The sequence below is a fragment of the Lonchura striata genome, chromosome 12 (assembly GCF_046129695.1).
Source record: "Lonchura striata isolate bLonStr1 chromosome 12, bLonStr1.mat, whole genome shotgun sequence".
NCBI lineage: Eukaryota > Metazoa > Chordata > Aves > Passeriformes > Estrildidae > Lonchura > Lonchura striata.
This window is the reverse complement of record NC_134614.1, coordinates 9207042-9218763: the sequence shown is the minus strand read 5'-3', so window position 1 is coordinate 9218763 and position 11722 is coordinate 9207042. Positions and strand designations below refer to the sequence as shown.

The window sequence follows — 11722 nt, the reverse complement described above, 5'->3', positions numbered from 1 at the left end:
GGCGAGGCCCGGCCGGCGCCCTCAGCGGCGCATGGCGGCCGTGCCCGCCCCGCTCCGCCCCGCTCCGCCCCGCTCCGCCCCGCTCCGCCCCGGCCCGCCCCGGCCCGCCCCGCTCCGCCCCGCTCCGCCCCGCTCCGCCCCGGCCCGCCCGCCGCGTCACCGCGCCGCCCCGCGGCCCGCCCGGCGCTCCGCCCGTGACACGGACCGCGGCTCCCCGGGCCCCGCGCTCGGGCAGAGCCGGCTGAGGAGCCCGCAGAGGACTGCCCGGTGCTGCGGGCAGCTGCCAAACGCCGTCTGGCTCCAGCAGCCCCACACCGGCTCCAGCAGCCCCACACCGGCTCCAGCAGCCTCACACCGGCTCCAGCAGCCCCACACCGGCTCCAGCATCCACACACCGACTCCAGCATCCACACACCGGCTCCAGCAGCCCCACACCGGCTCCAGCAGCCCCACACCGGCTCCAGCAGCCTCACACCGGCTCCAGCATCCACACACCGGCTCCAGCAGCCTCACACCGGCTCCAGCAGCCCCACACCGGCTCCAGCAGCCCCACACCGGCTCCAGCAGCCCCACACCGGCTCCAGCAGCCTCACACCGACTCCGGCAGCCCACCCTCCTTTTCGAGACCGCACCACAGCCCCGAGGAATCCCCGGCTAAGGACCACAGCACCGAAGGCTTTGCTCAGCCCAGACCGCACAGGGTCAGGCAAGGCTGCTATCATCCTCGCAAAAGGAAAGTATGACCTGGGTTCTTTAGCAAAAATGTTTCATCCTTTGTAAAAGGCAACCCCTAGCCCAATGGATTAAACAAAACATGTCGGTACTTTCATTTGGAAAACTGTGAAACTGGACCTGTTGGCCAGTGAGCCTCGACTGACCCCATTGTGCTGTACCCCTCTTCAATCCTCACAAACCAGAACTGCATTGAGTTTAGGCTCTTATTTTTAGTGTGGGATCAACCCACACTAAAAATAAGTCATTGTTCCATTGTATTACTTTCTTACACAATTTCTTTAATTTCTCTAAACAATTTAAAATCCCTCTCTAAATATGAATTCGCTTATAAATATGACCCAGAAAGCACATGTTTAAGTCTATCAGAAAGCAAAGGCAAGCACATGAATTAATAGTTCTTTAAATAACATTTGTTGTGTCTGCATTGCAAACCTATGTACGTGACTGTCCTTCCTAGCAGGCGATACCAAACAGTATTGGCACATGACAGTGATTTTTTTGATTTTTAGGCTGTGTCATAAATGTCTGGAAGTTGCAGGTAGAAAAAAATGCTCTCAGCTCTCTGAACTAGAAAGCACACAGCCAAAATGCTCTGTCCAGTGCCTCTGGCCCCAGGTCAAGACTCTTCTGTTCTGAGCTGCCAAAAGGAAGATCTCAGGAAAGCAAATAGTTACCTAACAGAAAAGACAAGGACCAAAGCAGGTTGCTTTTTCTCCCCCTTGCATACAAGCACAGCATTTGCAACCCAGGCTTGACCTATTTGCTTGTGGCCCAGGGTGGTTTTTTAGCTTTCACAGCTGCTGCTGAACATTAGACATCCCACACATGTACCTGACCTTAACCCCAATACTGGTTAAAGATTTACCTAATGCTATTTACACATAAAACCTGTGTTTCAGACATGAATCTGGAAACATAACTCAAAGGGTTTATGCCTCGTGTTACTTCCATGCTTTAAACCAGATCATTCCCCCAAAATGCCTCTTCAAGGGTTTAATCTCATCATGACTCCTATAAGCCCTTCTGAAACCTGTGGCAGACAAACCACTGCCTCCTGCTATGTACTATTCACAAGCCTTCAGATTTCTCTCAAGCAGACAGTGCTCTGTGAAGGCAAGTAGAAGATTTATGTTAAATCCTACATATTTATAGAGGTCTAAAGACAGTGTTAAGCAAATCAGTTTCATCCCACTCCTATGCATTTTCTGCACCCAATATAAAATCAGCTCAAGGTAACTGAAGTGCAGCCAAGAAACAAGTGCTGAATACAATCTGTTGGAATGCCAAGTAAGGAGACAAGAACTTTGCAAGGCAAAGTCTTCTGAAATATCTCATGTTATTCGGAGGAAGCAAAGCCTGTTTTAAAATTTCAGCTTGCTGGGGTAGCACTAACCTTTACGAAACCATCCAGGAGCTGCAGCACCTGCAAGGTTTGCAGTGGATTGTATCAAGCAGCTTTCAAGGTTCAAAGAAGCCTTGATAAAGAGGACTCCTGCAGCTGAGGGAACTGAATAAACCCAATCAAGCTCTTCAACATGAAGCTGCTCCAAGTGGTATTTACATGGCTTACATTTACCTTTTATGCAAGCAATGGAACATGCCAGATAATTTTCCACAGTTTTCCAAGATGGAAAATTCCTCATGGTCAGCAACAATATTTATGATATTAAAACTAAAGCCAACAGTAACAGTTTAAGTATCTTTTTTAATTTTCTTACAACCACTTAAAACTGTCATATAACACAAACTTTTGTACACTATTTACAGACAAAACAAGTAAAATATCCATCCAAAATATTTTTTTAAAAAATCGTCTGATTAAATTGTTACACCTGCTCAAACAATGGTGGGACTTCATAGGCATATTTTCTGTGCATGTTTCTCTTCCATGTAGTACTTCAGTCTCACTGCATATATATTTTTTCTTTTAAAAGATAAAGAAAGGTAAAACAAGCAGAAGGGACACAACACAATATGCATTTAAATCTTTGTTTAAGAACAAGCAGCTAATTAAAAAAGGCAAAATACAGGAAAAGTGCATCAGTTCCAATGAGTTAGTATAAGAAAGAGGCCCACAGGTGTGGAGCTGGCACCCTTTTGGGTAGAGATTCCTAGAAGACCTCTGATTGTCTATAGAGATTATTTTAAATTTATTTTAAACAGAAAATACAAAAAAAAATTAAAAAGGAGAGGAGAAACATGACACCTCCAGATGTTTTGTTTGTTTTGCCATGAGGTTTCTTGGAAACTGGTGCTCAACAACTTTCAGAGTGGGTGAGAATTCCTTTGTGCCCAGAGCTCAGTATTGACCCTGTGCCACAAGCTGTCCCCAAGCTCCAGGGCTGCTCCCCCTGGTCAGGGGTGCCATTGTTTGTGCTAAGTCACTCAGACCCACTGCCCTGGGACATTGTCAGCACAAGATCTGCTCACTTCCATGGCTTACAGCTGAGCCAAACACTGCTGGCTGGGCACCTGAACAGAGCAACTTTGTTTTCTCATCGAAAGTCCACTTGTCTGGTGCATTTCAGAAAAGATACCATGCTGAGGAAGCTACAAATGACCATGGAGACAAAGTGTCACTAACTTTAACTCATTTTCGTTGTGTTTCATACAGATAGGTGTTTTGGTTTTACAACAATAAAAGAGGCTTGTTGTCTCTGGTGTTCCCAAGTCCCATTGCAATCCTTCACCCAAAAGGCTGCCTTTGAAAACAAGGCTACATGCATGTTTGGGGAAGGGCAGCAGCACTCTGAAACAAGGGGTCAGCACACAATCCCTTGGGAGGGGAGCCTTCATCCTACATCTGAAGTCTCCTGACCGAGCCTATGTCTTTGTGCTTAGTTACTTTCAGGTAATCTGAGCTCACAGTAGGCAGTAACCAGGCTGACACTTTGTGACAGGACTGGTTAAGGAGTAGCTTTGTACAGGATCATATTTTTGGCTTTCTGGTAAGGCTACTTCATCTAGTAACAACAGATTTGGTCCAAAGGTATCCAGTCTCCAACTCAAGCTCATTAGTTTTGAAGCCTATTCCATTACATTCAAAAATCTCACAAGCCACTGGGCTTTCTGCTAAGGAAGTACCAAGGCTTGTACTTCATACAGAAGAATGGAGTGCTCAGTCCAATCGACTGCAAATATATTTACACTTCTGTGGACCTAGCAGCTAAATACTCCTTCCCTCCTTTAAAGCATCAATGGAATAAAGAACAAACACTAGCAAATCCTAAAACAACAACAAAATACTGCTAAAAGTTGTGACAGATTATTTAATCTTTAAAACTGCTCCCAAACTCCGTATGTACTGTTTCCATTAACCCCAGGAGAGACTGCAAACACTCCTAGAGTTCTATACAATACAGAAATTAATCTGTCTTTTATTTCATTCCTCAAAGAGGAACTTTCAGAAATGTTTAGAGATAGGAAAAAAGTAGTCTTCATTCACCAAGATCAGTGCTGTACCTCTCCTCTCCTGGAAGGACTGCTTTCAGTTTAGGATGGACTGCAAGCTGCTTGTGCTTTGGGAATAATTCTATCACATTAAGCCTCCATGGCATTTTTGGAGGTCAAATACTTCTCTGTTACAGAATCCTTGAGTTGGTGCAGAAAGCACACAACAGTGACCCAACAAAATCCTCCTGCCTAACAAGGCTAAGCTTAGCACAGTCAAAGTGGCACCATCAGGTTTCTAAAGCTACAATGTGCAAACCCAAGACTGCACAATGTGTATGAAAACAAGAGAAGCAAGAACACAAACCCTCAGTGGGTCAAGCCAATGGTAAACTCCTGTTACCAGCCACATTAACAGTACACAAGGCTCAGTGTTCATTTTCTTGTACTGGAGACCTTTGTGGGACATCAGTGCCTTTCTCCTGGACTCCAGCTTTGTTGTACTGTGGTGAATTATGTGCTAGAGGACAGCACAAACCCCTGAACCCTAAATTATTGCAGCCCCAGTGATTTCTGATGGTGGAACACTGCTGTCACCCAAATCCAAGATTCAGCCACCAGCTACACAAAATCCAGTTCTGAAGAAACAGAGTGACTAAAGCAGCATATGAGCTCATTTCAAGTCATAGTGGAGTAAGATGAACAAGTGCAGTTGTGTCATCTGCCACACATAGAGAAAGAGGAACTTGAAACAGAGTCAAGTAGAAACACCATCCATCAAGGTAAAGCCCCAATTATCCCTTTTATATCCAGCAATAAAACAGAGTGCATTTTTTTTCCAGGAAACAGAGTGTACAGTACCCGTGTGCAGCATAAAAACATTTAACAAATAATGAAAAGATCCCTTTTGAAAATCTCAACAAAAATAGATCCCATTGGGACCAGACTGTCAGTGCCTCCCAAAACAAGGCAGAATAATCCACCCTACAAAACATGCCAAAGGTGACCAGTAAGTATCCCACTAATGGCTGAAACTGCTGACTGCTTTATTTACTGAGAAAAGGAAGTATGACAATTGTATTAAAAACCCCAGGCACCTGTTAACAGGTCCACTAAATGGCACATTCAGCTCTGCTCTCTCCTGACAACTACTTAAAAAGACATCTATCTATAGGAAAAGGTGGAAACAACATCTCTTGGCTATGCAGGTCAATCCTGCCAGGCATCAGGACAACAGAACTCTGGCTATGCTACTGCACTGACCCAAAAAGCATCATCTTTCAGCCCAGAAGTTCTCCACTGGTCAAATTTCTCAAGACAAGATACTGGCAGCAAAGCAGCAATGTTTCTTTAGAAATTTTTTCAAGCCTAATGGCTTATTAGTTTGTCCTAAGGGACTGAGTACAAACAAATGATCTAAGCATAATATGAAGAGCCAAAACATCCATTTATTGGCCACATATCCAGTGTAAGGAGGAAAAAGGGACACTTTGATTTCAATTTAATTGTGTCTTTACACTCTGGTTACAATGTGGGAGAAAAATTGTCCTAGCTGCACACTGCCCTCCATCAGGAATATTCAGCTAATAAATAATCTGACATTTACATTTTGATTCTGACATGAAAAAAAAAGTCTGATTTTAATAATTGTGTAACTAGTACTGCCTTGACTAGACAGTTACCCTAAGGGGCAAAATCAACCACCCCCAGTCACTGAGCTCTGCTTAGTCCCAGCAGTTTTCACTGGAGGCAGCTCCCCTTCAACACCAAAGTGGCAGGTAAAGTCACAGGCTGTGCCAACTCAGCTCTCAGCCCACAGACCACATCTTTGCTAAACCCTGCAGCTCACAGCTTTGGAATGGCCAATCACACTGGGCCTTAAGGGACACTCCAGTCATTCCATTTGACCAGAGTAATCCCTGTTCATCAGAACCCAATAACTGCATCTTTCCTAAACTCATTCCTGCAGCAAGCACCTTCCTAACTCATACATTTGTAGTTCAGGGGCTTCCTGCAGAGGTGGATTTGAATAGGACATAAAGGAGCAGAGCTGCACACATCCAGCTCCTGCCTGTGCTCCTCCAAAGACTCTGAGAACAGGCAGAGTGAATGAATGCAAGCCGGCTGAAACTCAACACTTATTTGATGCAGATCTTGAGCCTGATGTGAGTTTCCCCACACCTTAATGGAAAGTAAAGTAAGCCCTGTTACTCCAAGTCTAAAGCACTGGCCTACAGCAAGTGGCTGATTGGGTTTTATTACCATGGAAAATTAAAATCAGCAGTTCATCCTACTGTGAGTCTACTGATGGAACTAAGATGTCCCACTGTCCCTTTTCCTTTTTTGTAATAAAAGCACATAAATCCCTTTGTGCCAACCCACCAAATTTTCATCAAGTCTGATCCTGAGCATCTGCAGATAGTTAAAAATACAAAGTCAAGCTTGTAGGAGTTTCCAGAATGCAAACACTGGCAGAGCTATGTTGCAGTCCTCTATTAATTGCAGTTTCCTCAGTGTATTCTCTAAATAGATGTTCAGGTAGCAAAGCAAAAGTCTGCTGACAGGCTCTAAGTACATGGTCCAATTGTTTGCTAGAAGAAAAAGGAAATAACTTCATACAATAAAAAAAAAAATCTGACAACTCAAATATAGAAAATGCAGAGGCACTTTCTCTTTCCTTCCTTATGTCCTACAGCCTGCCTGTAAGAGAAGTGCAAAATAATTCAGTTTTCTGACATATGAAACAAGGAAACATCCAGGTTATGCCTACAGAAGTTTCAGCTAAAGCTTTGGAACAGAAGCTGACATTGGTTTGCACTCTGGACATGCCCACAGAAGTCAGACTGCTGTGCAGCCACAGACCATGTGTCCAGAACGAGCAGTTCCCTCCCTTTTTAGTTAATCACTTCTACTGTTCAGGCTACAGAGGTAGTAAAAACAAAAGCAAAACTAACAACAGTGAAACAAACAAACAAAAAAAAAACAACAAAAAAAAAAAACACTTCAAAAGGAACCACACTCTTGCTATACTGTACATTCAGAACCCTGTGGCCACATTGTTGTCCTAACAATGAACAAACTCATTAAAAATCTCAACATTAACACACGAATGTGCAAAGAACACATTCCAAAGTCAGTGCTGTGGTAAAGCAAGTGTTCATCCACAGGGAGGGCAGGGGATTCTGTGAAACATCAGGAACAGAAAGGTTATTTCTGGCAGCCTACATGCGAACGTAAACAGGATCTGTTTCTCCTTTTAAAGTTCTGTGCCAACAGAACTATTGAAATGTCATTTCCCACAAGAGGAGACTTTTCTGTCATCATTAAAAAATACATTAAAAAAAGGGAACCATAGAGCAAGAGACTATTGTGTTCCCGAGCTGGCAGCTGGTAGAGTAGCCCCTGTGTTTGCATTGGCATTTTGCTCCAGATGTTGCCTTCCTTCTGTTGAAATAGAAAAAATTGAGGCTGACACACACTTTTAGGTCACCAGGGCCTCAGTTTAAGTTCATTTGGCTTTACTTGCTAGAGAGGAAGGAGCATGTTTTTGTAGTTGTGCTTAAAAGGTCCACTTCAACTTGGCTGCTCCTCAGTTTGCAAACTGCTGGTAGAAGGCAAGTTTGACCCTCTCAATGTGATGGCAGAGTTTAATAGCTGGTCCAAGCTTCAAGTCCATGCACTCCTGAACAGTGGGCAGGGTCAGCAGCAGCAGTGCCTGGCCATCGATTTCCTGTCAGAAGACAAAAATTCCATAGTGACTTTGTTGTTATTCTTCCTGCTCCTTCAGCTTTGACTTGCTGTAATTTCAGATTTGTGATTGTTTGCGAATTAGATGTTTCTTTCATGTTCTCCCAGGCAGCTTAAAAATCTCTCTCACATACAGCAAATTAACTCCTTTCTTAAAATGCCAGCTCAAATCCACTGAGGCACAGACTCATAAGAGATACTATTGTAAAAAATACAACCCAACAATAGAAACCAGGGAATGTTATGCAGAAAGTAATTTTAACCAACCACTGAATCTTTGTGTAGAAATAAAGGTTCCACAAGGTGAAGTCTATCTGGAACATCCCCCACCACACACCACTCTAACCATTAGTTCTAATAGTACAGTTTTAATAGACACTGGTTTTAGGCAAATTTTAACCAAGATGCAAATAAAATGTTGACTCTTGTCATGGTGCTTTGTTGTAAGCATTATTGTTAGTTTTAGGATTCAGATACTCTGCAGACCAAAATACCCTTCCCCCAGTAGTGAGAAATCTGAAAATTCTGGTCATTCCCTGAACTCTCCTCTCAAACTGCTGCAGGTTGCACAAGTATTTGTTTCCTCATAACATGATTTCCTGACTCCTTAGGGTACAAAAAGCCAAGTGATAGATTCAACATTCAACAGACAGAAAATGATACCTGATCAAGGAAAATCCTTGCCAGCGGAGCACAGTCAGTGGATTTGAGGAATCGTACCACATCAGCCACGCTCCATTCCAGAGGGTTGCTGTCCAGCTGCAGCTTTTCAGCAACTTCCATCTTTATGTCCTAGACAAGTCAAAAGAATTCCCAAAATATCACATATGCTTAGTCTTTATTACAGTCCTATGACTCAACCACAACAAACATCACAGATTTTAATTATTCTGTAGAGTTTTCAGAACACCCTTGACAAGGAAAGAGAGAACACACCTATTGTAGTTAATACCCCCAAGATTTTGGTGCTTGCTCAGCAGGGAGCAAGCCAGGGCAGAAAGTGACATCCCACGTTACCTTTGGCGAAGGAGGTTTATTTTCATCATCAGAAAAGGAGAAGGTCCTGAGCTTCCTCTTCCGCTTGTCTCGGTCCTGAGCCAGGGAATGCGACAGTTCACTCTGGGTGGGAGATGATGATAGGGATTTCTTCTCTGACACCTCTGATTCTTCAAGCAGCTCATCTTGGTGCTCCGAGGTGCTGTCCTCAGTCAGAGACTCCTCATCCACCTCATCCTGGTCATCCTCCTCTTCTGCCCCGCTGCCCTGAAGAGTTAGGAAAAAAGAAAAAAGGCAGCTGTAACCCCGAAGGTACAAGGACCTAACGTTTGCTGTTTCAAATGAAGCAGGCAAAGGTCACATCCCAGATCTGTGAGCACTGCTGGCAGTGTCCTACCTGGGGAGATCCAGCTGGAGTGTTATCCACAGACGTAGAAGAACGTTTTTTCTTATGAACAAAGAAATGTTTTCGTCTCTTCCGTCTTTTATTTGGTTTCTTCATGGCTACTTCCAGGTTGCTGTGGCCACCCGGGGGCCGACCTATCCGCTTGTTTTTCCGCTTTCCATAATAGTGTGCTACCAGGACAGAAGAAAGGAGCACAGTGCTGAAACACACCTTCAGTGTCACTAGTTATGCTTGCCCCTCATCAGGACTGGAAAATCAGTAGGACACTTCCCAATAGGAATCCCAGTTCTGCAAAACTTCAAAATCAGTATGTCTGTATTTTCCACTTCAATTTGGTTTAAGGGAAAATAGTTACTCATCAATTTTGTTCGCCCTATAAAGTTTCACTCCCTCCATTTCTGGGAAGCCCTCAAACGATCCTATTTTATACCAAAATTATCAAGAATTTGGTTCAATTTAATGGTGATTTTTATGATGATTTTTAGTTTTTAAACATGGCCTCAATGCACTGTTTGCTCTCACACTGTCAAATGGTTAAAGCCAGTCTACAAAAACCCTAAAAACTAAGTAAAGAGCTTGAAGGTGTTACATTTTTTTCCTCACCACAAATTGACAAAATCAATTATAATGCCAGTTAAATTACAACATTAGTCAGTTCTTGTCCCAGAAGTTGTTTTAAAAACAAAGTTTTGAGCACACAACAGAAGTTAAGCCATGGTTCTACCACTTAATTCAGAATTATTTTTTTCTCCCCTACACACTGGAACATGATTATTTTGTAGGCCTCTCTTATGTAGAGCTTGAGCTGCTCCTTCTGGAGTCAAAGCCAAAAGAAACTAAAAGATAACACTCCAAATTCCACCTTGGTGTGGATCAGGGAACTACTCACTGTATTTTGTCTTGGTCAGGACAGAGCAGTTCTCTGAACACTTATCCAGAACCATCTGAGGACCAAAGAGGTTTGGACAACATTCCAGCTTGATGCAGGTTTTCCTGCAGAAATCTGCCACCCGATCTGCCGTCCTCACAACCTCCACGGTCGCACGGTAGCTCTTGCCTTTGTATCTAGCATTGAAAATAAGACCATAATTAGGAATCTTCTAATTACCAGGATAAAAGGACTTCCTTGAAAGGTGCACAAAAATAGTGAGATCAAACTGAGAAAAAATATGAGCAATGATGAACTTTATGGACTGCCAAGTCCAGGAAACAAGGGGCTCCTGCCTCTTATGTCAGATCCCCAGATAAAGAAAATCCATCACAGAGGTGGCTGCAGTATCAAACACAGCAACACTGTGCTATCAGCAACTAGAAAACACCATCTGAGGGGACTGCCCCACAGTTCAGACATTTTGTTTTCTTTGTTCACAGATGGTTTGCTCTATCTTTGCTTTTATGGGACTGCAGAAATGCCCACTCGGACATGGACAGCTCAATTTGGTTCCTCAAATCAAGGCTGAGAGCACGCACTGAGCTCATTCAGGTAAGAGCAGACAGCTTTTGGTGAGACTTTCTGTGCTCATGCTATGGAGGCAAGGGGACCACTGCCACATTTCCAATCAGCTTTTGTCCAACTGCTGAACAATTCCCTGTGACAGTCATTTGCATAACTCCACATACTGCTCCTGTTTGATTTAAATGAAGAAATTACTCCTTTTTGTTCACCAACAGTGCCATTACACTGAAAGAGCTGCACTGTGCACTATCTGCCAGAACTGCTCAGCATTTCTGCTTTGTCCTCCCAGCACAGCTACGAGCATGTGCTGATAACTACCAGAGATGTTTCAGGCCTGCAAGTACCTAGTTAATACCTTGTAAAAACCAGCTGTATCATCATAGTCCAGATACCCCTGCTGTCACTACTGTGGCAAAATAAAGTAAACAGGAACTTCAACAAGACTAAACAAATATTTTTTTCTGTATTCCTCAGCTACACCTTCTATTTACACTAACCTTTGTCATCTTCCTATTGCCCAGTTCAGACCAGTCCTCCAATATATGGAAAGATGTCTTTTTATACATGAAACTGATGCAACAAAAGAATTACTGACACATTCAAAATTATGTAGGGAAGTGTGCAGTGGCACATTGGGAAAAATCTAATCTCTAATATGCAAACACAGTGACCTAATTAACAAAACCATCCCTAGACTATAAAGGAATATCTGGACCTATCAAATATATGCAAATATGTTCAGTGCTCTTTTCCTAGCTGCAAAAGTAATCTTGCAAAGAAGCTTCAACCCAAAAAGCTCAGCAGGAAAACTGGGAATACTTTAGGGTAGACTGCTGTAGAATTACATCTATGTCAGGCCATTTCAAAGCTTCTAACTTTATTTCTGAAGAATCTTCTTCCACTAAAAGATTTGTGTGGAAATGCCTGAGAAGCTTCCCAAGTAGTACATGTTTTTGCTTTAAAACACTGACAATTATCTTCAGAAGAATGAA

At 43.3% G+C, this 11722-nt stretch overlaps 1 protein-coding gene across 1 annotated transcript in view; it reads right to left on the bottom strand.

Annotated features, from left to right (window-relative positions):
- Positions 1 to 2420: 2420 nt before the first annotated feature.
- SFMBT1 (Scm like with four mbt domains 1) overlaps positions 2421 to 11722 on the bottom strand; it is a 70191-nt gene continuing 60889 nt past the window's right edge. Inside the window, exons 17-21 of the mRNA XM_021534057.3 lie at positions 10164 to 10339; positions 9266 to 9444; positions 8890 to 9135; positions 8536 to 8664; positions 2421 to 7855 (exon numbers count right to left, since the gene is read on the bottom strand). Of these exons, the coding sequence (XP_021389732.1) occupies positions 7715 to 7855; positions 8536 to 8664; positions 8890 to 9135; positions 9266 to 9444; positions 10164 to 10339 (871 nt within the window). The 3' untranslated portion in view covers positions 2421 to 7714. The remainder of the gene's footprint in view (positions 7856 to 8535; positions 8665 to 8889; positions 9136 to 9265; positions 9445 to 10163; positions 10340 to 11722) is intronic.